General features: G+C 40.0%; 1 protein-coding gene across 5 annotated transcripts in view; it reads left to right on the forward strand.

The window, feature by feature from the left end:
- The window catches only part of CRYL1 (crystallin lambda 1), a 61,945-nt gene that overhangs the window by 32,563 nt on the left and 2,413 nt on the right, over positions 1–26,969 (forward strand). For 4 of the 5 annotated variants that reach the window (XM_062615233.1, XM_062615232.1, XM_062615231.1 and 1 more), the window contains 3 exons: positions 1,945–2,139; positions 11,619–11,724; positions 25,160–25,266. In XM_062615233.1, the coding sequence (XP_062471217.1) occupies positions 1,945–2,139; positions 11,619–11,724; positions 25,160–25,266 (408 nt within the window). Of the gene's footprint in view, positions 1–1,944; positions 2,140–11,618; positions 11,725–18,739; positions 18,775–25,159; positions 25,267–26,969 lie in introns of those variants that run through there. The other variant, XM_062615234.1, reaches the window with a different exon arrangement.

Raw genomic sequence — 26,969 nt, forward strand, 5'->3', positions numbered from 1 at the left:
AGGCACTTTCAGGCAGTGTAGAGGCCTTCTGCAGAGAGGTTTGTTTTTCATGTACAGTGTGTGCCTGCTAGGTCACACAACTAGCAATATGGAGCTGGATGAGACTGTGTGTCACTGAGGGAAGTCCCTTGCTGTACAGGAAACCATTTAATCAAATCACCTTAAAAATGTATTAAGCTGTATCTGTTAGATTATTTCTTTTTAACTGTGCTACTTCTGCTCAAAGTTGTTTGTGTCTCCTAATTTTTGTTCCAGTCCTACTAACAGTCAACTAAATAATTTTATGTTTATTGTCAGCTTTTGTGTGGCTTAATTCTTTCTCTGTATTTACTTTGTCATATCCTTTCTTAGCTTTCATTTTGTTACTCTAAGTAAGGTAAGCTCTTCTGCTCCCTGAAGAAGAGCTTCTCATTTTTAGAGACCTTCCTGCATCCCCAATTTCACCCACATTTTACCACTCCTAGTTTTTACCAACATCTGTTACCTCACTCCTAAAAGATTGTCTTCCAGAGTCTCCTCCGTGTGTTCAACAACACACCCATATATTCCCTGTGCCAAGTTTGTGAAATAGAATATTTCAATAAGATCACTGTCAACGCTAATCTTGGAAGAAATTTATAATAGCCTCAGTGTCTCTCAGCAATTAACTTGTCCCGGTCCTGTTTGGAACCTGTGATATACTTAAGGGTTAGAAAAGGCTTACGAGAATGTCTTGGTGCTTGCAGTGTTTTGGATCTTGCTAAATTGCCTGGCACCACACCTGCAGCGATGTCCATCATGCCATTCTCAGATTTGGTGGTGGCACTGTCCGAGAGTCTGATGTGAGAAAGGTTATGTTGGAACACAAGGCACTTTAAAGAGAATGAAGTATGTTACATCAGTAGTTAGAGCAAATGTAACCTACATTGGGTTATGCACTGGTCAGACCTTACAGTAAAGGGAACCATGTAAGTACTGAAATGAAAGAACACCAGAGAGAAAAGACTGCTTCCTCGTTGCTGTGACTAAATCCTGTACTTGCATTTACATGAGCACAGTTAAGAGCAGTTAACTGTATGGAAGCATGGTGAATGAATCCGTACTTAATTACCATCCTTTAAATGTCAGGGTTATTTATGGTAGCGATTTATGATATGTTAGCTCCTTTTATTGCATGGAAACTAGACCAAGACCTGAGTTTAACACCTTAAAAATATGGCTGAAGTACTGCTGCTTTTGCAAAGACCATGCAGGCAGTGTTACTGCCCAAAACACTATGAACTGAGAACTCTTAGCTGTTTCTGGTATATTCTTTAGAATTTTTTGTTTATTGCTTCAAAAATACGTTACACAAAGGTCTTGACTTGATGAGAAATTACATTTAGGGAATAAAAGTAGTACAGTGTTTGAAGATAACCTGTAATTTTTTCAAAGTATGGGGGTTTTATGCAATATCAGTTACTGTTTAGCATATATTTACAGGCTTGGGCTAGTAACAGCTTATCTATTAAGTATTGCATCTTACACGTGGTGTTTAGCAGCAATAACTTTATTCTAAAGTTTCTGAATATCTGAGAGGAAATGCCTTGCTTCATTTGGAAAGATAGGTGGTGACCATATGTCTTAAAACAACAAACAGCCTGAAACAACATGAAAAAACATGAGTTGTCTTAACTCACATATAAAATCTTCTAACACTGTTAGAGTGCTGTCATCTTTAGTGTAGCTCCATGAACTTTCCTGGGGTTAAACAGAGTTAGATTTAATGCAAGATATTTTTTTATTATTATTAATTTGAATTACTACACCAGCTTTTATTGGATTGGTGAAGTCTTTCAGGGTCTGAAGATAAGGCTGTGTTCAATGGAAAATACCCATGCTAGTAGCAAGCTATAAAAGTGCTTTTTATTAGCTTTCTGTTAATTTCTTGATAGTTGACATTCTTCTTTTGTGATTTTTCTTGAGGTAAATCCACCTTATTATGTGCCGTTGGTTGAAATTGTTCCTCATCCAGAAACAGATCCTTCTACTACAGAGAGAACATATGCCCTGATGAAGAAGATTGGTCAATCTCCTGTCAAACTGAACAGAGAAATTGAAGGGTTTGCTCTGAATCGGCTCCAGTATGCAGTGATAAGTGAAGCCTGGAGACTTGTGGGTGTATGTATATTTTTTTTCCCATTTCTACAGACATACACTGCCAGTGTTATAGTTGTGACAAGTGAGATTATATAATTCCTATAAGTTTGTGTCATCTTTGTTAAACTGTCCCTTATGAACACAAAATATATATTAACATGCAAATTAAAACCAGGAAGAAGTGATATCCATTACAAATAGCAGTGACTGACAAAACCAGAGTGCTATAATAACTATCTTTTATCCAGCTTTCTTCTCAGAATACTGTCGTTTTCAGAACAATCAAAGAAAAATGTTAAAAGCACATAAATCAAAATACTGATTTTTCTTTTTTCTAGGTTGTCTCATCATATCCTGTTAGTCTGTGAATGTTCATGGCCTATTCTACAGTCATTATGAAAATAATGTTTTAAAATGATTTTTTCTTTAGCCTTTCGGTAGTTGCACTTAGAAGTTCAACAGCTGTTTGATACTTGCAGTGAAGATAGATTTCTCCTCCTACCCTAGCTGAGAATTATTTGTGTGTGCCCCTTTAGCTTTTCCCCCAGTTACCTGTTCTGTGCTGCAGAGTCTGATCTTTCATCAGGAAGAGCTGAATTATGAGTCAGTTGCTATTCTGCCGAGAAGAGATTCAACTGGGCTTGAGTGGGGCTTACTTTTTTTTGTCACAGAGAGTGTTTTCATTTTTCAAGCTGTTTGAACAGCCAGGCACACAAGTATTGGTAAAGATCTTAAAACTAAGGTACTACTAACATACGATAAAAAAAGCAACTTTTATTTTCAAAGCAGTATCTGAACATAGTTGCTGAACAGATTTCGCTTGCCTGTTAGCTTCCAGTAGCAACACAATGCAACAATATAAAGGAGGTGGTAAATAATAACTGTAGAATCATAGAGTAGTGTGGGTTGGAAAGAACTTAAAAGCATCATCTAGTTCCAAGCCCCTGCCATAGGCAGAGGCACCTTCAACTGGATGAGGTTGCTAAAAGCCCCATCCAGCCTGACCTTGAACACTTCCAGGAATGAGGCAGCCGCAGCTCCTCTGGGCAGCTGGCTCCAGTGTCTCATCACCCTCACAGTAAATAATTTTTTCCCAATATCTAATCTAAATCTGCTCTTCCATCTTAAAGCCATTTAAAGCTCCCCTGTCCTATCACTGTATTCCACTGAGGAAAAAGTCCCTCTCCAGCTTTCTTGTAGACCCCCTTTAGGTACCGAAAGCTTCTCTAAGCTCTCTCCAGAGCCTTCTCTTCTCCAGGCTGAACAAGACCAGCTTTCTCAGTCTGTCTTTATGGTCTCCAGCCCTCTGGTCATCTTCATAGCCTTCTCTGGACTCCCCCCAACAGGTCCATGTCCCTCTTGTCTTGGGGCCCAGAGATGAACACAGTACTCTAAGTGGAGCCTCACCAGAGTGGAATAGAGGGGAAGAATCGGCTCCCTTGACCTACTGGTCACGCTTCTTCTGTTGCAACTCAGCATAAGGTTGGATTTCTGGGCTGCAGGCACACACTGCCGGCTTATGTTGAGCTTGTCAGCAGCCAACACTCTTAAGTGTTTCTCCTCAGGGCTGCTCTCAGTAAGTAAACCAGTGTTGTTAGGCAGGAGCTGAACATCTACTGGACATGTTTCTTTAAATAATAATAAAAAAAAATTGTTATTGAAAAAGTTAATACGAATTCTTAAGTAAACAATAGAAAAACCCCTTCAGAATGCTGTAGACACAAGATAGAAAGGATAGTAACCTCCAGATTACTTTTGAAACAGTAATAGCACTGATGAAAAAAAAAGAAAAAAAGATTTTTTTGATAGTAATAATGTGAACAAGGAAGGTAAGTTCATGAGGAAAAAGCTGTCTGAACTGCAGCGTTCACTATTAAGGAGGTTCCCACACTGTAACCTTTCCTTGAAAGGAAGTGATCTGTCAAAGAAGTAGAATAAGTCATGCTAAGAACAAGGTTTTTGGAGGAGGAAAAAGTAAATTAGTAATGGCAGAAGGATAATGGTGGAGGAGAAATTGAACTTTTCTGAAAATCCCCAAACAAATATGAAGTTGATGAAAGACTGAATTAAGCACTGTTTTTACACACCAACTAGTATAATACTGCAGAAATGGAAGTTAGCTTTTATACCTTAGTTCTTTTAAAATTGTTCAAAGAGTAATTGGGAAACTGTGGACCAGTAGGTCTGATAATATGTAGGCATGTTAATACGACATCTTTAGTCAGCACAGGTATCCAGGGAAATAATGGTTCAGAAATCTAGTAGGATTCTTTCATGTCTCTGAACTGAATTGTGGAAGTTGCTGTTACAGAAACAATAGATGCTAAAAATATGAACAGGTTCAGGGAACATTTAGACACATTCATGTCAGAAGACCACCATGTGGAAGTGACCTCTAGCTGTCCAGGTCTCAAAGACTGGACTGCTGGGGCTGAGGCAGTATATACCAGTGAAGTATTGCTCTGTGTTTGGTCTTCAGTTATGGAAGGAGTGTAAAAATACTTTGGTTATGGATAGAGTGTAAAAACACTTCATGGGCTACTGTTGGAAAAGAGGTATCGATTTGAGGTGAAGCTTTAGTATGAACCTATGTGGATGTTTTTGTATGGGTGGTGGTATGTGAATATTAATAAAATAGTGCTTGAAGCACTGACAGATAATGAAAGTTGCTTTCATTGTGCTTCATCAAAGTTTCCAGGTTGTTCTGTTTTTTTATAATTTTACTGCATTTAGGCAAATACACATTTAAACTGTAACAACTTTGATGGTTTTATTTCAATTCTGAACGTCTGGACAAATAGCAGCTATCAAAGGTGTACAGTTTCAGCTGTGTGACTTCGGGCTACACGCTGCCTTTGATGGGAGGAGAATTGCTGTAGACGTGAGGCAGTTTCTGTGTTTCTACTGTTGTGCTGCCAACTTAATAATTTTTATTGCAACTCATTTTCTTTTGGTGTTTTCCACTTTCAAAGTTGATAAAAATGCTACTTCTGATTTCTAAGTCAGTTTTCAGGTCTTATTTTTGAAAATATCAGCCTCCCCATCTGTCTTTGAGAGGCTCCTAAAAATCAGGTTTTACTCACATTGCTTCTTCTGGTAACAAACATTTTCCTTAGGCTGAGAAGCCATGGAGAGGGGATATGAACTGCTAATACTAGCAGGAGAGACATATTAATAAAGTATTATTATCCAAGACAGCCACACTGTTAATCCTTTTGTTGTTAGGTATGTAAATTGTGCGTATTATTCAAGTCAGCATGGATGCAGAACATAACACTTACAAGATTACTTATGAACACTGGGGTATTTTTATGGTAATAATTGTGTATTTCTTTTGACTCTTGTAAAAGTACAATGAGGCAGAACAATAAAGTGTAATTTCTAGTTTAGCTGTTTTTTTAGTGGTTGTAGAGCTCTGAACAAGTATCTTTGCCTGAAGTTTGATGTCATAAACTGATCAGTGCTCCTGCTTCTGTTACAGGGTTTCTTTAATTTTAACATGGTGAGTGCTTGAGAAAAAAATCTGTTGTGTTGCAGGAAGGCTGTTATATTTGCACTGAAGTGCATCAGTTCTTTGCCACATAGCAAAGACGTAAATATTCCAGATATAAATTCTGTTAACCAGGAGAGAACCATAGCAGCAGTCTCTAAATATTTGAAGCGACTTGAAGTGATCTTAAATCATCCCCTTTATGTAAACAACTATGTGTTTTTTTGAGGACTTCGCTAAAATGCAAGCTTGAAAGTTCTCATCTTTGTATCAAAGTGTTTATGGTAATGGCAGGGGAGTGATCTTACATGTGCATGTATACTCATATCAAAATCCAGGTTCAGACATCTTTGCATGGACGGTTAATTCAAGAAAATAGTGGACGCTTCTCCAGTAGTAGTATTAATGTACTGTTAAAAAAGGTATTGGTGGTGGGACAGACATGCAGGTACAGCTGTACTAACATTTACCTGGAAAACTTCATCACAAATGGACTGAGCTTGCAGGATACGTTTCAGTTCCCAAATTTAGCTCTAGGCAACTGACAACCTACCAGTCTCTCTCTTTAGCACTGCTGTTGGGATGTGTGATGGGTGAGGCATGGGACAGGGGTCATACGGTGGGAGAAGGGCTCTGATAACAAGCATGAACATGGGGTGGTATAGAAAGCAATGTGGTAGGTACAGCTGCTTGCTGGATGATGCATGGAGCCTCTGCCATGTGGACGTAAGAATAAGAGAGGCTGTAACACAACCAGAAATCTGAGGTAATGCCCTCCCAGCAGGTTGCATTCAGGCTGAGACTCCACATGGTGCTCAAATTGCATGTGGGCATGGATGCTGGAACGGAGAGAGAAGTGTAATAATTCAGGGCAAAGTGATGAAAGTAGCAATAAGAAACCCCAGGTATTGGGATACAGTTTTTTTTTCCCGCAGGTGCTGGAGTCCCCGGGAGCAAACACAGGGAGGCTGGGATTTTGACCACATAGTGTATGATTTATGCTTTTAATTCTTAGGTCTGTCGTAGAAGTGTTGCAAAGCTAATCATGATGTGAGTAGAAGATGTACTGTGAGATGCTGAGGTTGAAGATCCTTACCTCCTCCCTTCTCAACTCTAAACTTCGATATTATGAGTTTGGACCCATTAGAATGATCTGCAGCCAGTAATAGGAAAAATATCTCAAACAGGTTTCTCTGTTACTCTCTGTTACCATTTATTTACTTTCTTATGCTGAGGATCTTTTTCATAACACCTTAGAGACTTACTGCCTTTATTTGCCTGGGAAGTATCCTGTGCACTGCTGAATTGTTATTACTTTTTTACATTTAACAGTATCAATCCATTTTATAGTAGGTTGGGATTATGTTACAAAAGAGTGTTAAGTATCTTGATTTTGTCTTGTTCTGGATGTAAAGCTTTGGTGAACTTCATCCAGAAAATAACAACCAAACAGTTTCACTAATGCTTTAGATCAGAATTCTCAAACCTTACTCTGAATATCTAGCACTGTCCGTTTACTGTGGATTACTGAGTGGAATCTTTGTGAAATGGTTTTCTAAATGTCACCTGGAATTTGCAAGGAGGCCATAAAACACAGCAGCAGAAACAGCAAGGTGAACATGACAGTTTTTCTGCCCTGGTCTAATTTAGGAGTTTCAACTGCTTTTTAAGAATCTGTTAAAACTACTTTGTGTGGTGGATCAGATGATGGACACATATAAGTGTCTTAAGATTCTCTATTTTCCTCTCTGTAAGTTTTTGATACTATTTTAGTGTTTTTTTTTCTTTAAAAGTGGATTTTCTTTTAGGTTTAGTCATTGCAAAAGACAAGAAGAATGGGCAGCCCTGATTTTTTATAATCTTTTGGAAAATAAACAGTCATGGTTTCGCTGTGTGTCCATTTTATTTTGTTTCATGGCAATCAGGTGCACTGGCTTCAGTCCCTAATTTATGTACCTCTCCCTTCTCAGGTGACTACCTTGGCAGTCCTTAAATGCTGGCAAGACTTTTTGAATTCCAAATTCCTTATTATTAATAATTCTATTACAGTGTTATCCAGAGGATCTTTCCAAGAGATCAAAGATAAGGTAGCAGGTTAAACGTCTAGTTACAGTGCCCTATGAAAGGGGGATATAATAAAATGAAATTTAAAGGGCCAGGGAGAAAAATAATGTTGATACCAAGTGTTTCTTACAGGGTGAAGTAACTGGGGTTGCCATGAAAGAAGTAAGATTAAGGGGCCAGCAAAGTAGGGAAGTGTGAAGTCTGTAGGACAACAGGTTTCTCAAACATGATGAAATGGAAAGAGAAGCAGCCTGTAGAAGGATATAGGAGAAAAGTCATACGCTCAAAATGACAGGAGTGGAAAAAGGCGTGGATGGAAGGGATTTGATTGAAGTGATAGTGAAAAGAAGGGTGTAACAAGTGCTGCTGAGAGAGAATGCATATTATTAGTGACAATCAGAAAAATATTACTGGATTTGGGAGATACAAAGGATGCAGTGGCAAATTTGGAGACAAAAGGATGTGGTCCAGGAGGGAGTGGAGTCCAAAATAACTCTATAGACTGGAGTGAGTAGGAGAACATGATGATGAATTGGTAGTATGACAAAAGGTAAGATTGTTTTTGGGCCATGTCACATTTAATATGATTGCAAATCAAGTCTGTGACAGAAGTTGCAAGCTGGGTGTGACTCACAGAAGATGTGAAGACTGTTGATTAAAACCAAGCAGGTTGCGTCGAAGCCTAAAGATGGAGACTTCAGAACCACCGTAGGTCTTTGGAAAAGATAAAAGGGTCCCTTGTGTAGTGAGAAGTACTAGAAAATACTGAAAGAGTATTAGGACAATACTGTGGCATTACAGGAGATTAAAATCTCCAGGAAAATGAGATTGTGGTATATAAATGGTATCATAAGGAGCGTGGAAGATTCTGATCTAGCCTAGATCTTGAAGTTTGACTGACCATTGGGGTCACCGAGGATTTTGGTGGAATTTATTTAAAAAAAAAAGATTTTCATTCCATAGCTGTGAAGCTTCTGGTGAACTCATAACACGCTTCCTCTTCCTTCTAACAAGTACTCGAGAGAAAGGCTTACAAGAAGGGATACCCAGGATAAAGAGAATGAAAAATGCCCTTGGGAAGCTTTTCACCTCGAGGTTTAATGAAACTGGGTTGTAACTCTTGTTTACTTATTAGCATAAGCACAGATCCTTGTGGAAGAAGACACCTTGATTGACCTTGCACCACCCTGCTGAATCATTCCACCAACTTACGATCTCTTTAACCTAAGTGGGAGTAGGGTTGTTCCCTAGGGGAGGATAGTCTAACTTGTTTTGCATTTATGTTTTTAACTTCTGAAGAGAAAAATTAAAAGGCTTTTGTTTAAGAGGTTTTATGTGACCAGGAGAAGCTGAGTTCAGGTGTTTAGAGTAATACATCCCTCAAATGGAGGGATCTGTCATGTTTTCCTTCTGGTAGCAGCAATTTATGCCTTGTAGCAGCTGTAACCATAAAATTATAGCTGTAGTCAAATGACCAAGAGTAAAGCATTCATATCATGATTCTGAGGGCACCTGGTCTTCAGATGTCAGTACTGAATCTGAGGAGTATTATACCAAAAGAAGTAAATCAGTTTTTAATTTGAAAACCAATTTGCAATGATTCTGAAGTGTTTCAAGATGCTGTTAACTCTTTAACATTATGTTTACAGTTTTTAACTGCTGCTGTGGTTCAAATGCTTGTCTGGAACTTGTGGTTAGTCTTTTGTCTGCAAATGCATGTCAACCAGGGAGAGAAAAGAAAAATCACTCATCAAGCACAGCTTTACCAGCACAACTCATTGTCTGGATGGAGCACTCCCAACAGAAGAGCACTTTTGTTGACTTTGCTGATGTTCAGAGTAGTTGTGTTGCTATGTCAGGGGAAAAAACTTTCACAGAATGCATGATGCCTATGTTTAGTTACACTGATGCTGGTCTGTAATCTGAATGCTGTCTGAGGTTTTTGTTTAGTCCTGTCTTCATGCAGACCTTTCTGTCTGCCTCTAGATGAGTTACTTTACCATGTCTATGCCTTAACTTTAAGTTGAAGAAAATGATTCCTTATTGCTGACTTTTTACGTCTAAATTGTAACCAGAGCTATTTGTTCCATATACGGTGTGTAGATCTTAATTACGTTATTATTTCCTTTTTAAGATAGTGTTCAAAAAACACCTGCAAAAAGGTTTCAGCCAGGCTTATTTTTAATGGGAGCAATGCCTACTAACAGATCAGGGCTTGAGGCAGAGACTTATAAAAGGCTCTATTTAAACCTCAAATGATGAAACTTCATGTCTGTGGCCAGCTGTAGAAGTTATGTTGGTCCTTGGCTTAACTTTCTTTTAAAGTGACAGTAGATGATGTAGTTGATGAATACAGAAGACACTGTGAGTGGGATTCAGCTCATTTAAGATGGGCTTTCTACAGTGTAGACATTGACATCCAAGCTCCTTACTCATTTTTCAGTCTGTGAGGAGAATTAGGCCCTCTTAGGACACAACTCATCTTACCTACTCTAGATGCCTGCTTTAGGATGCTGATTTCTTTTTTCTCCCTGGTGATTATAAAGAGAGTCTAGATGTCTAGCTCAGATGCCAATGCCTACAAGAGGTCAGGAGAGCTGTCCTGCATGCCTGTAACTCTAGCTGATCACTGTGAGATGAAGGAGCATTCAGACAGGGCCCTGTGAGAGGAAAACTCAACAGAAAAGGATGTCTCTGGTGAAGCAGATGAGTAGACATACTTGTATTCTGCAGCTCAAAGAGGCTTGTGAAGAAAGAGGCACTGACTGAGGAGAGCACTTCAGAGTAGGGTGAGAAGACAAATTAGAAGCAGTTTAGCATCTCTTCCACCTATTTAACCAGAAGGAAATGTTTGGAGGTTTTTTGTTTCTGGGAATGAGAAGTTCTAGAAACCAAGCTATATCTACTGAGCATGGTTAGAAAAGGGCTTAGTTAATTCATATCTTTCTAGTAGGTAAAAGAAAAAATTGTATAAGAAATAATGTTCTGCTCAAGTAAATCTCTTAAGGTAATGAACTGTAACTAATGAACTCTAACCCATTTTTTTACAAGCCTTTGTGTGCTTGCCCTAACCTGATGGGGGCGTTGGCTTTCTTCTAAGTGCTACCATGTGGATGGAACAACAGCGCTCAGCTTCTAACAGGAGAAATGCTTCATTTTGCATGCTCCCCATCCTGCCAGCTCTGAGATGTGAAGCTGGCAATGAACTCAAGAACCTGGGCAGGTTGGGGCTGGGTAGGTTGAATGTTCAGTGAGTTTTGTGGAAGGGAGTGGCAGCTGCATTGCTTGCATGTTTGGTCCACGTGTTGGCCTCTTGCAGGTGGCCTCAGGAGTAAGTATCCACTGCTGCACCCCCGTTCCACCAGTTGTGACTCTGCCCAAAAATCCAGCACTAAGAGAATACGAAGGGTGGAATGAGATTTAGCCAAAACACCCATATTTAAAGGGGTAGGTGTAGTACTTGGATTTTTATGTTAACTTTTCTGGTCATGTGCTATTAAGAGTGTCACATTTGCTCTGTGTTCTCTGATTCTCAGTTTCTGGGGAAAAAAAGTATCTTGGGTAACATAAACAGCCCAGTATAGTTTTAGTACATGAATTACTGTAAGTAATAAGTATCAGGCAAACTAGGGTGTACAAATAGTACAGATTGTATGAAAATGTGCATTAATTTATAAATTTAAAAATAAGATACTGTCAGAATATATCAAAGTATATTTAGGTTTTGAATGAAAGCAATCTTGGGTATGAAAATAAGTGTACTGAACCATAGGAAGGCTTGCATAATAGAGGTACATTTCTGGCAAACAGTTGTGTTTCTGTTTGCAAGCTAAATGCTATTTCTAGCTTCAATTTTTATGACTTCTTAAGTCACAAAAAGTGGGCAGTTTTGCAGTAAAACCAAACATTCACAAATCTTCCTTCCTGTTCTACTTTTGCTGCTTAGGAAGGAGTAATATCTCCTGCTGATCTAGACCTTGTGATGTCAGATGGATTGGGAATGCGATATGCATTTATTGGACCTCTGGAAACCATGCATCTTAATGCAGAAGGTAGGTAGTTTATATGAATGTGAAGAGAGGCTCCAGAAGTGTTATAAAACAAACTATGTTAAGATTCCTGCAGCTATGACTAGTTTCTCTCTTTACTGTAATGATAAGAAAAATAAAACTTACTTAAAACTTGAGGTCAAGAGGAATGGATATTGACTATCCTATTGTAAGTTATCAGATGGAATATGACAAATCACTGAAACACTAGTGGTGTATTTCATGTTTTCCAAGATTTGTCCCGGTGCTTTGCAAACATTTCTGTGTCTATAGTTTGTGTCTGTCTGACTGTCAGGAAAATAAAGTATTGGAAAAAATCTGATAATTTATTGTCAACAGAAACTCACTTTCTGTAGATGACCACCTGTTTTCTGTTTTTCTTCATCCCACTCTTTATAGCAAAGGCTCACTGTAAATCTCACTGGAGGTGGCTTGCTTTAAGCTGGCTTAGGTCCTGAGTAAAGTGAAATTGCTTCTATTCACGAAGTATTGTGCATACAAAGTTGACTTGACAAAGCAGTCAAGTAACAGTTCAATGTCTGTCTTGCATAATTCAGACAGATTTGTAGATGTTCCTGGAATAGTATACATGAATCTCAGCTAAATAAAAAGGGAATTGCATAAAATTAAATACAAATTACAGATCAGGATTTCAGAGTTTTGGACAATTAATCTAACAAAGCATGAAGACTTCAAGAAGTGAAGATCAACTAAATGTATTTTTAGCTGTTTATATTATGGGCTGTGTCTTTATTTAGGTTTTGTATGGTCACTGATATGGTAGGCCCCTGCTCTGTTACTGGATATTTTAGGCACTGGTGCAATGCCTGTTAATACTATAGTAAAATAAAAAAACAGAATCATAAAGTATCTGTTTTCTGTCTACCTGTTTGTAGTTACTAGGCAGAAACTTATGTCTCTTAAGACTAGCAAAGCAGTTTTGACATGAATGTGAAATTGTGGATCCTCCACCATAGTACTTAGTTGCCAGTTGGGTTTAAACCACAACAGTGTTTCAGCTTGTCAGTTTGGTTGTGTATCAGTAAATTAGATGTCACAAAGTGCTTGCTTTTGTTCACTGTTAAGTAAACAATATCTACCTTCTAGATAGAGGCACTTTCCTAAAAGTTTCCCTCTTCTTATCTATTAACATCTGGAAGTTTCCAGTCCTCTCTAGTGATTTTATTTTATTTTTTGAAACTTACTCACTATAAACCATATGCATTTTTTTACATAGAACGTAACAAATACATATAGCAATAGCCCTAAGTACAGCAATCTGCCTGGAATCTTTTGGGCCATGGTTGTCCAGTCCTGCCCCCACCATTCCCCTAAGCTTCCATGTCATCCTCTGTGGGAACTGTCCATGCACAGGGTCTTCTGTCAGAGAAATTTGCTGAACTACCTCTACTAAAACATAAAACCAAAATAAAATGCTTTTTTCATAACAACAACAACAACAAAAGTTTTGGAGATCAAGTCATACCTGTGAACACTTTTAATCCATGTTTTAGATTCCTTAATTCTAAAATAGTGTTCACCTGAGATAAATGGAATTGTCTAAGTCATCTGGGTTGGCTTTGATGGTCTTCTTGGAGTGCCCTTTGGCATTCTATGTTCTATCATTATCCACCTTAGCTTCTTTCCTCCCATCAGGAAACAGTCATTGTTATAAAAACATTTGTGAAATTTCCCATCTCAAACCAGGTTTAGGTAACACATGCAACTGACACATTGGTTATTCATGGCAGAGATTATCCAGCTTCTAGATTTAATGCTTCCTTCTGTTAGGAATTTTAGTATTAAGATCAGAGGAATAAAAAACTATGAAATGTAATCCAAGAGACTGAAAATGGAAAAGTAGTCTTGTGGGGGCAAAATACAAAACCAGAATATACCTGTTGAGTTATTTTAACATTATATAATATTCTCAGTTAAAATAACGTAGTACATTTGTGGACTGGGCTATTTACACAAAAGCACCTTGTTGGCTTGTTCAGTAACGTGGATCATGAGATGCATTGCTTCACTCCCAGTCTTGCAGATGCGTTGTCTCTGTCTAGAGCTGCTCCTGTTTGTGTGCTGGCAGGCTGACTCAGGCTATTGCTTTCATCAGAAACAGTTTAAATCAAAACTGCTGATGTCAGGACACATGATGGCTTATGTTCACAGTTCCACACCAGCACCAGCTTCTGTTTGGTTGCCCTGTATTGCTTCACATAATGTGAAATACTGTGGACCTCCTCTTGGTTGCCCAGGATTTGCTTGACTAACCTAATCTCCTTCTGTGACAAGGTGGTCCCCTTAGTGGATGAAGGAAAGGCTGTGGATGTGTCTACCTAGACTTTAGTAAAGCCTTTGACATCATTTCCTACAGCATTCTCCTAGAGAAAATGGCTGCTTATGGGTTGGATTGGTGTACTCTTTTCTGGGTAAAAAAGTGGCTGGATGGCTGTGCCCAAAGAATGGGTGAACGGAGTTAAACCCAGTTGGCAGCTGGTCACAAGTGGTGTTCCACAGGGCTCAGTATTAGGGCCAATTCTGTTTAATGTCTTTATCAATGATGTGGGTGAGGGGATTGAGTGCACCCTCAGTGAGTTTGCAGATGACACCAAGTTGGGCAAGAATGTTGATCTGCTTAAGGGGTAGGAAGGCTCTACAGAGGGATCTGGATAGGCTGGAATCAATGGGCCAAGGCCAATTGTATGAGGTTCAATAAGGCTCAGTGCTGGGACCTGCACTTTGGTCACTGCAAGACATGGAGGTGCCAGAGCTTGTCCAAAGAAGGGCCACAAAGCTAGCGAAGGGTCTAGAATGCAAGCCTTATGAAGAGCAGCTGAGGGAACTGGAGTTGTTCAGCCTGGAGAAATGGAGGCTCAGGGGAGACCATATCACTCTCTACAACTACCTGAAAGGAGGTTGTAGCAAGGTGGGTGTTGGTCTCTTCTCCCAAGTGACAAGTGATAGGACAAGAGGAAATGGACTCAAGTTGTGCCAGGGGGGTTTGAGATTGGATATTAGGAAAAAATTCTTCACTAAAAGGGCTGTCAAGCATTGCAACCGGCTTCTCAGGGAAGTGGGTGAGTCACCATCCCTGGAGATATTTTAAAGACGTGTAGATACCACTTGGGGACATGGTTTAGTGGTAGACTTGGCAGTGCTGGGTTAGCAGTTGGACTCCATGATCTTAAAGGTCATTTCCAACTTAAACGATTTTATGACAGCCCTCACTGTTAGCCAGTGTAGCAGCTTCATCAGCTTCACAGCGGCATTACAGCCATAAAATATTAATTATACAATTTAAACTCTGTTAATGAGTGAGAAGGGATGGCAGGGATGTAGGAAGCATGTGAGAGTCAAATAGTGATATTTGTGGGAGATACTGGAAGATGGAAAGTCTTTTTTTTTGTCTTTTTTTTTTTTTAAATGAGTGATGTGATATTTTTGTTTGGTTTTGAATAAAGAATGTTATTCCAGTGATTTTCTGAGATCAGTGTTACTTCCTTCCAAATGGAATGCATACAGTCAAGATCCTCCCATGAACTTCCTGTGCTAATGCCAGGTTTCCCCCATGTTAGTTCTTATGTCCTTTCCTTCATATTCATAAATGGTCTTATTGAAATAGGCCACTTCAGATTACCAGTTAATCCATGCATGAATATTAGGAGTTTTGGATATATGGCTGTGAGCCAACAGCCTTGAACATGGAATAAAATGACAACGTCAAGTCACTAAAAGCAGCAGAAGCAGCAGCAGCAGCAGTTTGAGAACTGAATTGCAACAGACAGGAAGGAAACTGCTTTGAGGGGGAAAAAAGCACGTCCACATGGCATAATATTATAATGTTGATGGTTGGTTTCAGTAAGTTCTGCATTTGAGTCATTATTTCACATGTCAGCATCACAACAAATGCTGTTAAGTCTTTTACAAGGAATATCATCAGACTTCACTAGAGTCATTTTACCTGTTTACTTATCATGGGGTTATGTTAGCAGATACAGTGTCCCTCCTGTATATGTACCTGGCTATCTGTGAATATACTGAAAATGATCCAGCCTCAATAAGATTATATCTGCTGAATGTCCTGGTTCTTGAACTGTCAGCAACTTTTAAGCTTTTGCAAAAAATAACCTGCAGAGCCAGAGGCTAGGATATCATTTACTGTGTTTTACATATTTGCAGCAAAAGTTCTTCATATGTATTTCACAATTGACTTAGATCAGTTACCTTATTAGTGGGTTATTTAGTGAGCTATAATTGGAATTTAACATTCTTCTAAACTGCTTCTACTACCAGAAGAGCTCAATAGGAGGAGATAGTAAGTTCAAACATCTGATAAACTAGAAATGCATCTTCATGTTCAAAATTATGTTTATTTTACTGAAAGTGGGAATCATAGAATCATAGAATAGTTAAGGTTGGAAAGGACCTTAAGCTGATCTAGTTCCAAGCCCCCTGCCATGGCAGGGACACCGCACACTAAACCATGTTATCCAAGGCTCTGTCCAACCTGGCCTTGAACACTGCCAGGAATGGAGCTTTTATCACTTCTTTGGGCAGCCTGTTTCACTGCCTCACCACCCTCACAGTAAAGAACTTCTTCCTTATATCTAACCTAAACGCTTTCTCACCTTGTCTAGCGAGGCAAAACATAACCAAGAATGTTTTTTAACATTACTGTAAAGAGGCATGCTGGCTGGTTCAAAAGCAGAGATTATTTTCATTGCTATGGCTGCTGCTTTAATGCTCTCATACAGAGAGCAAAGCAAGCTTTAACCCAGTTCAGGAGCTTTTGTACCACAAGCTGGTAAGCAGAAGGTGGGAGAAGCTCTAAATTAAGGTAATAAAATCTAAGAAAAGGAAGACTGCCTCTGTTTCTCTCCAAACAACATCTAATAAGTAATAAATGATAATAAAACCTCACCTTAATTCAGGCATACTTGTAAGAGGGTACCTCTGAGATGAAATATCACAGTTGTACATAATCATGCAAACCCCTCTTTTCTCATGAACTTAACAGTTACTTCGTATGTTTACACACATTCAGTTCACCTCCCAGTAGGCTGAAGAAGGTAGTTTGTAGTGTTTCTAGAACTGCAGTTTTCCTCTATGCAGCTGCAGGGCTTTTCTGTATGAAAAACTTCGTGTGCAATAAGCAAAGGTGGGAATTTTTCAGCATACTGACTGCTGTGCACCAGTTTCCTTCTCTAGACTTGTAGGTGTAAAGTGGTTCCCTCCATCTTCTGAAAGGAGCATGTGACTTTGCATAAGAGTTTTTTATGCTTTATTGCTGAAGTCATTATAGATGTGTCCTGAAGAACACATCTTGGTGCATTCTTCTCCCTTGTGCTAATGAAATAATGTGTATGGTCACTAAGTGGCTCAGACTGAGGATTTCATCCCAGATATTAAACTGATGTAACAAAAGAAGTGCTTTATTTTAGCCCAGTTTAATTCCTTGATCTAGCTCACAACAGTCCTGCATCTCACGACAGTCCTGCACAAATATTTGTGCATTGCTGTTGAGATGGTAGCAGAAAGACAGTAAGAATAAAACTTTTTTGGTACTACCACTGTGTTAGGGTAGTTGAAAGTATTCATGCAACTACAGTCTAAGTGAATTCAGGCAGGCATCATGTGAATTCACACCCCAACTAAGAGCATGCATCTGTGTGCAGACACACCCTTGATGAAGATAGGATTACATTTAGAAGGTTTTCCTTGGAGCTGTAATGTCTGGAAATGTAATCCCTCAATCAGCAAAGCAAAGGGGTTGGGACATCTTTTGTCTCTGAACATAACCTAACGATGACAGATTCCCCCATTATGTTCCTGAAATATGCATTTTCTTTTCAGTTCTCTTCCATACTCATCTTTATTCTTACCAAGTGCAGCCTCATTTTAGATTTTACCTGCTAAAATCAACCCCACCCCAATCTTTTCAAATTGTTGATGCTATTACATCAGTGGCTTGACCATCTTGCATGTTCTTTTTGAGTCATTACAGCGTCTTCTTATGCTACTCATCCGGTTAAAAGTCATCAATTTTAATACTCAGTATTGTGAGTCTGTCTTTGGCATGTTCCCTGTCCTTGCCAGTAATGCTTGCTCCTGGCTCTTTTTTTTTCTCATAAATATCTCAGTGCCTTCCTTGTTTTGCCCTGTGTGTAGTGCCCTTGACAGACAGGTTTACCAAGTTTGCTTGCTTGCATCCTTCAGCCCTCCTGCCTGTTGTCTTTCTTATGAAGAGGAGAAAATGAGCCTTTGCATACAGGAAGCAAAGGTACTTAAAGATGCTTACATGCTATATTGCATGAACATACTACGTTTTATACTGTCATATTTTCTCTCCCTTTTTCCAACTATTCCCATCACCTTTATGCTTACGAGCCTCACTTATTGAAGTAACCTTAGGGCAGTGAAGCATTTTATGTATGTTTCTAAGCTAAATATCTGTCCGTAGTTCTTTTTCCTTCATCAATGCCCTCTTCCATCTTGATGATGCAACTAGAGGCATTTCACTGATACCCATGTTTGCACCACACTAGTGCAAATCCTTCAGGTAGGGACTTGAATAAGTTTTTATGGGACAGTTCATTAGCTATTTTGAAAACTTCCTCGACTGTCATCGAAGGTATAAATAAGCAGCAGCTTATTCTTTTGTTGGTGGTATAAAGAGCCTTGCATTTCCTACACATATGGGCAGCTGAAGAGCCTTGAAATAATGCCTTCATCTAGCTTGTGCTAACATGTTCCTGTAACTATATTGAACAAGTCAGAAATGCTAAGTGGGTTTGGTACTTTCAGAGAAGATGGAGTATTCCCATTTTCATCTCTATAATTCTGTAGTGATTACTCCTTTAGAATATTTTGTTACTCATTCCTCTTCCACTGTCTGCCACAGTTCCAAAATTGTGGTAGAAGGAGGATTCAGGGAACTCCTGCTTTGCCTGGAAGTATTTCTGTTCTGTGTTCATGGTTCTCGGGTGCCTGCTGCAACATCTGCCTTCTCCCACAGCCCCTTCCTTCAAACACTGATGAGGTGAGTGTGCAGAGAAGATAGAGGTTTACACAGAAAGCCAATAAACCACATAGACAAGAGGAAGCTATCATCATTCCTTTGCTGTGAGTTGATTCCTTTCTTTCTCTGTCCCAGATGCATCTTGAGTTACTCTTTTTATCCAGTTGGAGATAGTGGGGTACGGTATGGGCACAGCAACTGGATGCAAGGAGAGATCTTGATTAACAGCCCCATTTGACATCTTCCTATTTCTCCACCTCACAGGTGCTGCCCTGTGTCTCATGCTGTTTACAGATGCTAATTCTTCCAGCTTAAGCTGCTCCCTGGGCAATATCAGCAAGGATTAAAGGGATTCTGTCATATTTGTTTTCCGTCTTCTATGTTCCATGCACTCTTCTCATCCACCTTTGCAATGGCCCTGACCTTTGAACCAAAGGACTCCTAAGTCTAAAGGCCTAGAGTCAAATATTTGCCAATTTTGAGTTCGTAGTTGAAAAGCAAAGTGATTTTTCCAGCAATATTGCCCATTGCTCAAGTGCCTTTTTGAAGCTGGCAGCTGAGGTTTAATCTTGATTACTGAAACCAAGTTAAAGATTGCACTGGTCTCCACTGACATTTCACACTGAGAGAGCTGTCTTGAGTTAGCTATTCTGAAATAATTTTTTTAATCTTTGAGTATGACCATGTGTATATTCTAACTGTCGGTGTATTTCTTTCACTTGAGACTGGAAAGATTTTGCCATGTCCACCCCCTGCTTGGCATGCAGCATGCATGCCTGCATGTTGCCATTTCAGCCACAATGTGGAGATCAACTATGCTAATACTGCTGCTCTTCTCTAGACCCATAAGACTGGGGGGGGGGGTGTGTGGGGTGTGTTACGTTTTCCTATTTTGCTGACTTTGCATAAGGCTTCTTTTTATTCATACGTTGCGTGCAGTGAGTGGACTGTATTACCTAGCCTGCATTTGGCATCTCTTTTGCATTGGTCAGCTACACCCACCCAGAAATTGTTCTGATTCATTCAAGCTGTAGGTGAGCTGGCAGCAGGAGGTGGATCTCCAAGACAGCTGGCTGAGTGAGCTCTGAAGGTGATTTCCAGCTAGGAGTTCATACTCACCAGGTAGATGGATCAGCCACATCCAAGCATTCAGCCCAAGATACGGATGTTACCTCTTCAGGCTGAGGCTCATGAAAAAAATATTTGGCACACAGTCTTCTATCTTCTCCTGACTGTACCAGAATCAAAACTACTCACTAGACAAGCTTACCAGATGGTTGAGAGGTTCACCAGGACTTTTGAAAAAGTACCAAACCCAAACTATTTGGCTCTGGTCTAGGTGACATAGACCTGTATCAGCTAAGTACCAGAATAACTGGTAACTGGGACTGCTCTGTTTACCATTCCTTCTATCACCAATTGCTCACGTGGATTTGCCTGAATGGCCATATATGACTGAATTGCCATTTTTCGTTTAGTGGTTGTCCAGCTGGCAACAGCTGCTGCTAGCAGCTGTGAGTCAGCAACATGTACCCAAGTTCACATAGTTCTGCACTCTTCAGCCTCAGTCATTTCTGCTTCTACATCTGGGGGCAGACTTTTTGCTCAGACTCCTCACTGTTAGAAGAAAAAGCTTGCATGAGCAAGGTGAAATGTAAACATTATTGTTGTATTGTTGGTGCATGAGTCTCATCCAGAATTGCTTTGGGTTCCCAAGTTTGCTGAGGTGGCTACCATATCCCCTGTAGGTTCATCTGGGTCTGCTTTAAGTGCCAAAGTCTGTGAGCCCAGCTGTTAAGATTTAACAGCCAAGCACTTATGCTAGTGATAGAGCATGGTCAGCAAACCCTGATAACCAGTAGTACCTTCCAGAGTGTTTATGGAGGTGAATGATCTCTGCTTATTCCCTCAGTGAAGAAATAGAATTGTATCATGGCTTGTCCCACATCCCACAGTAATGCTTCTCTTCCTGAATCTCACTTCCTGCCAGTGATGTTTTGGAGCCTACTAGGCAATTGCAGGCTTCTGGTTGTCAAGAAAATTGATGAAAATACTAAATTTCCATACAATTAGAGCAGCAATATACCTGTATGACCAGCTGACCTCCCTTTTTGTGTTGGAGAAGGCCAGAACATACCAGGGTGTGTTCTAGCAACAAATATTGTAGGTAACACAAGGAAACAGGCTGACTAAATGCTGATTGGCACACTCCTGCCACCAGATACAGTTTAAGCTACTCAACAAGGCTGCTGGTTTTCTCAGAGCCTCCTTTCTTCTCATACTAGAGAAAAAATGTTTCTAGGCCATTTTTTAAAGAGAGTTGAATACTTTCTAGTCTCTCCATGTTGCTCTCATGCAATGGGCATGTTCTCCTGTCCTTTCAGCTGTTCATCTGATAGTCATCATGACTTCAAAGTGCTAATTTCTTACAGGAAAATTAATACTTCTGAAGCATTTGTCTTTTGGAAGTTCTTCTGGTTTTGGTCCAGAAACAAGAGGGTTTTCCATACTCCTCAGAAAAAGAAGAGTGTTTTTCCATACTCTCATTCAGAGGTCTTTCAGAAAACCTGTACTTCAGTGAATTCAGGCATGTTGAGTTGTGTAAGTGTTGTAGTTTATGATTCATGGTTGTCAGCAGCCAGAGGTTTCCATCATTCATCCACCTCTCAACCTCAGCCATTGAGGGTTAGACAGGTGTGCCCTCTATGGTATTGATATCACACAATATTGCATTCCAGGGAACTGTCTACAAGCTGTTCAGGAAAGAGATTGTTTCCATGGCTCTTGACTTGAATTGCATTCTTTCGTATGGTAGCCAGGCCACCCCACTTACATTTCCTGCATTTTGTGGTTGGATAAACCCACGAGCAATTCAGGTTCATGCTTCTCAGTCTGTATGATATCCTGAGTCTTCATGAAAGAGTCTGTGACCCTAACTGCTTGCCTTTGTCTTCTGCATCTTTCTTCTCCTTGGTTAGATAATTATCTAATAAAAAGAGAGGTAGGATGCACATTCTTCAGTCTCTATGGTTCTCAGAAAAGGGAGGTTATCACAAGCTTTTAGTGGATATCCAGAACTTTCCTTCTCAGATCTGGAGTGTTCATCAGGATAATCAACATTCTTCCTGGTGTCAGCTTGCTTACTGCCAGACAATCATTGCTCATTTACTGTTGTGGTGCAGCTCATGACTTCTTGATTGATGTACAGTGGGAAATGCTGCCTGATCCTTTCTTGATTATGTGGTAGTTAATAGCACTAAAAAGTCTACTAGATGTATATGTCTGCCTAAATGACCAATTTATCTTTTTGGTGCATTGATCATTCCAGTTTCTCTCTAGTGCCTCAACAGTAATTTTTTTTGAGATTCCTACTGGAGCTGATAAAAGCCAGACCTTTCCCTAATTCAGCCAAGGTCTACGTTTTGCCATTTTACCCATTATTGCCAGTTAGCTGGTTCTCAGGTTCTATGACCACATGCTATTTAAGGTCTTCACAGCAGGGTCAGCTCCGAGGCCAGACCAAGCTGCTCAGGGTTTCATCCAGTCTTGGGAGCTCCCAGAGGTGGAGACTGCACAGACTCTGTGGACACCCTGTGCCAGCACTTGAGTATCCAGTTGCAAGTTCTTGTTTCAAGTTGTGCCTGTGGTCTCCTATCCTCCTGACATATAACAAAAGAGCCTGGCTCTCTCTGCTCAGTGACCTCCCTGTAGGCACTGGGGAGCTGCTGTTAAGGTTCCCCCGAAGCCATTTTTGCTCCAGACTGAACAAGCCCAGCTCCTCCAGCCTCTCCTCACAAGGCAGGTGCTCCAGCCTCTACCATTTTGGTGGAGGCTGAAGTTGCTCCAGTTTGTCAATGTCTTTCTTGTACTGGGGAATCCCAAACTGGATGCAGTATTCTGGATGCAGTGTAATGAGTGCTGAATAAAGGGGGTAATCACTTCCTTCGATCTAGTGGCTGTGCTGTTAACACAGCCTATGATGTTGTTGTCCCTCTTTGCTGCTAGACACACTGTTGGTTCACGTGCAGCTTCAGGATCAGGAGTTCTCAGGGCTCACAAGCCTGTGTTGTTGCAAAGAGCTTTTCCTTCTGAGATACAGGGTCTTGCATTAGTCCTTGTTAAATTTTTTAAGGTTTTGTATTGGCTCATTCCTCCAGGCTGTCTAAGGGTAGCCCTGTCCTCCAGTGTGTCAGCTGGTCCATCCCCTGCCACCTTCCACTCCTCACAATTTGGTGTCATGCACAGACTTTGTGAGAAAGGGCCATTAAGCAGTGCAAGATAGATTGCTACAATACTCCACTTTACTGGCCTCCAGGTAGAGTCCAACCTATTGAACACTACCCTCTGTGCCTCAGTATCCAACCCATTTTTTGTCCATGTAGCTGTCCAAGCATGCAGACCTTAATGTCCTAACTTTGGTACAAGAATATCAGTATCAAATGCCCTTCTAAAGCTGAGGTAAGTGATATTCACTACTTTCCTATTTTCCACAAATCCAATGGTTTTATCACAGAAGACGAGGTTAGTCAGACATGATTTACACCATGGTGTACCCATTGGTGACTACATGCTGACTGTCACAATCATTTTCTTCTTATTCCTGTGCCCAGGAATTTCTTTCCAGAGCACTTGCTCCTTGATTTTCTCTGGGACAGAAGTGAGTTTACTTGGCCTGTAGTACCCTGGATTGTTCTTTTGACCTCTCTGAAGATGTGTGCAATATTTGCATTCAGTCATCTGGGGATCACAGATCATGACATTGATGCATTGGCTGACATGATTTTTAAAATACAATAAAAAGCAGCCTTGCAATGGGCCATTTCTCTCATGCCTTTAGATATAGCTTGTCTTGTCCCATGGTCTCAGGTGGGGCTGAGTTCTTGCAGATAGTCACTGACTAGGTCGTCATTTACTGCTGATAGCTCTTCTCGTTGAACCCTGCCTCTAAGCACAAAGGCATAGGAGACCTTGTCAATAAAGACTGAAGCAAAGAAAGCAATGAGTAACTCTGCTTCACCTGTTTCTCCTGTCACTAAATCATCCACCCATTCAGCAACAGGCCCACACTTCCCTTGTTCAGCTTTCTATTGCTAATGTAACAATAGACCTTGACATCCTTGTAAGTCTGAACTGGAGCTGAGCTTTGGCTTTCCTGACACCATCCCTACAGGCCTAGGCAGTATTTTTAAATTTCTCCTCTACAGCCTGTCCCTTCTTCTGCCTCATGTATGCTGCCTTTTTGCACGGAAGCTCATCCAAGCCAAAATTTTGATGTATTTAATTGTCTTCCCAGTATCAGAATGGATTGTTCTTGCCCTTGGAGGGTGCTGTTCTTTACTGGCCCCTCCACTGCTGCTGACCCACAGGCTGTCACCCAGCCAAGTCATCCACCCTATAGAATAGTTCCATACATCTGAGCTGCTCTTTTACAGAGATAGCACATCCTCTCCTTGCCCTTCCTGAAGTGTGTCTCTGTTCACTGCAGCACTCCAGCTGTGTGAACTATCCCATCATGCCTCAGTTGGACCAACAATGTCATAGCTGTGTGACCCCACATGGAACTCTTCTTTCCCCTGCTTGTTTCTCAGGCTACATGCATTTGTGCACATACACTAGAAGTGGACTCCTGCCTTTTTTTATACTTCCTTGAGGCTTTTACAGCTTTTACCATGCACTCCTCTCTTTCTACCCCAGTACAACCCCTTCCTCACTTGACTGCACCTTGTAATCTCACTTTTCCAGTGTTCCTAGTATAAAGCTTTTATTACCAGATTAGGCAGGTTTTTGGAAAAGCAGTGCTCAGCCATCAGAGAGGGCCCTGTGGTCATAAAAGCCAAATCCTATAGCTGACCCTAGTTGTGATATAAAATCTTGATCTGCAAGTTCCATCTGTTCCTCTTTAAGCCTTTTTCCTCACTGGAGGCCACCTGGGTCTCCACGCCTTTGACCCTTATCTGCTGAGCTGTGTTGCTCTTGATACACTGCAGGCCAATTAATAAAAATAAAACAGGAAGTCTGTGATTCTGTGAATGCTTCAACTGATATGACACATACTGAACAGGAGGAGAGGTGAGAGCGCTCTCCTCATGGACACAGGTCAGGGAAGCTCTCTAGACTCAAGTAACAGAGCACAAGTATATCCATGGTTGTGTACTGGACCTCTCACATAGCATTGCCTGCTAATATGTAACATTAATTGGTTTTGCAGTGAAGGCATGTCCTGAATAATTTTTGCATGAACCTAAATGGAAATGTGGTAGATATAATCCAGTTTTCCTTGATGATGTTTAGGTATCTTAGTCATAAGTACACACTTTTTTTTATGGACTCTCCTTTGGATCCTGCTTAAGCACAGGCAGCCTTACTGAATTTAAGCAGGAATTTCTGTTGAATGCAATTTTTCACTCTTATTTGTAGGTATTTCAAATTATTGTGAAAGATACTGTGAAGGTATGAGACTTGTTCTGAACACATTTGGACCAGTTCCAGAATTTTCAGGTGAAGCTGAACAGAAAATCAGTCAGGTAAATATGAAGTTAATACATACAGTAACATTCAGAACAAAGAACTTTAGGTTTTACCATTTGTAGCATTTCAGTTTACCGTTAGAGGTACCTGTAGTCTGTATTTCTTGTGTGAATGTGTGTTTTAAACAAAAAGATCAGCAAGCAGAATGAAAGTCTCTTGTCAAAGCACTTTGATGTACATCAGTGGAAATGGATCTAGCAGCTGAGTAACATTATTACTAGACAGAGGAGTCAACTCGTAACAACTATGGGTTATTGACATTAAATCCTCCACACTATTTCTTACCAGTTCTGTCCTGTGTTCTCTACCATAATATGCACATCTCCAAGCTTCCTTTCCTACATTACTTCTCTTTCTGTGTCTTCTTCCTACTCCATATTTCTGCATAAACCCTGTAGCTTTTTTCTTCTGGATGTTCTTTTTCTTGGTTTTCTGTACTTTACAAACTAGAGTTCCAGTGTGTAATGCATGCAAGTACACATTTAATTTAAGCATGTGAACAGTCCAGTAAGGTTACTTGCATGATTAAATATAATCATGTTTAAGTGCTATACTGGATTGAGACCTGGTTTATCCATTAAAATTTCTAAGCCCACCATTTATTTATACTGACTATATAGAGGCTGTTTTGTTAGGCCACAGGAATTGGTTGAAGTATTGTCATATTCTAACTCTGCCTTTTCATAGTTCCCTTTTTTAATGCTTCAGTAAGAACTGAAGTGTGTGTTAAATTGTTCCTGATAAGTAGTCAGAGATTAATTCCATATGTGAAGACAGTCTGTCTGGAAGATAGCATTTTTTGTTCCAATTTATGTTAATGCAATTTTAACATCAGCTATGTTAAAAAGAAATCTTTATGCTTAAGCAACATATAGTGCTTATGGTAACAGTCAATAGTGTGGAGTTATTCACGATTAGAAGCTTTTAATTGCTATGAAACAGTCTGGGTTCCACTGGATTCCACTTCAGCATCTGTTTGTGTGTCTGCAGTCTTCAATGCCAAAGATGGGCTTGCAAGAATCCCCTCTTAAGAGTAAAACATTAAGCATTTCTTATCTTGCACCTCTGTCCCTCTCCCTGATTTTTTTTCTGGATTGACTGCAGCTTGCCAGTCATTGGTAGCAGTTTCAGGTTTTACCCAGTTTCTCAATACTTGCCTTTTAAACCTAAGACCTTAGGTACTATTTTGGCAAAGATGACTTTGTGATCTCTACCTGCACTCTCAAAACAGCTTTTTTCATTGAAAGAAAATCTGTGACAGGGTACCCTGGCCAGAGCTTACTACCTCTTGCTCTCCTTCCAGTGATACATTTAACTGGCACTTCTAAGGCAACTTCAGCTGTGCACTCAAAAATACCTTCCCTCCCCCCCATTTTGTTCTAAATGTCATCTTTGCATGCTATCTTGTTCAGATTTTAACATCTTGTTCAGACTTTACCTTTGTGTCCTCAGTAGTACTGTGCTTTCTCCTGTATATTCCAATAAACAAAAAAAAAACGTAATTGTGGGTTTGTTATGTGTCTTCCCCTGTCATTCTGTTTATAACTGGCAGTCCTAATGCAAAATGTTTTTAATAAACATGGGATCCCTCATTACATTTATTAGGAGACAGAAGAGAGATCAGAGCTTTAAATACACACAAAGGAATTTGGTTTAGAGCCCATTTTCAGCCACATAAATGTCCAGGTTGTCTCATTCC

Source organism: Pezoporus occidentalis, unplaced genomic scaffold (assembly GCF_034315485.1).
Source record: "Pezoporus occidentalis ecotype Australia unplaced genomic scaffold, CSIRO_AGI_Poc_V1 ctg18, whole genome shotgun sequence".
In the NCBI taxonomy this organism is placed as follows: domain Eukaryota; kingdom Metazoa; phylum Chordata; class Aves; order Psittaciformes; family Psittacidae; genus Pezoporus; species Pezoporus occidentalis.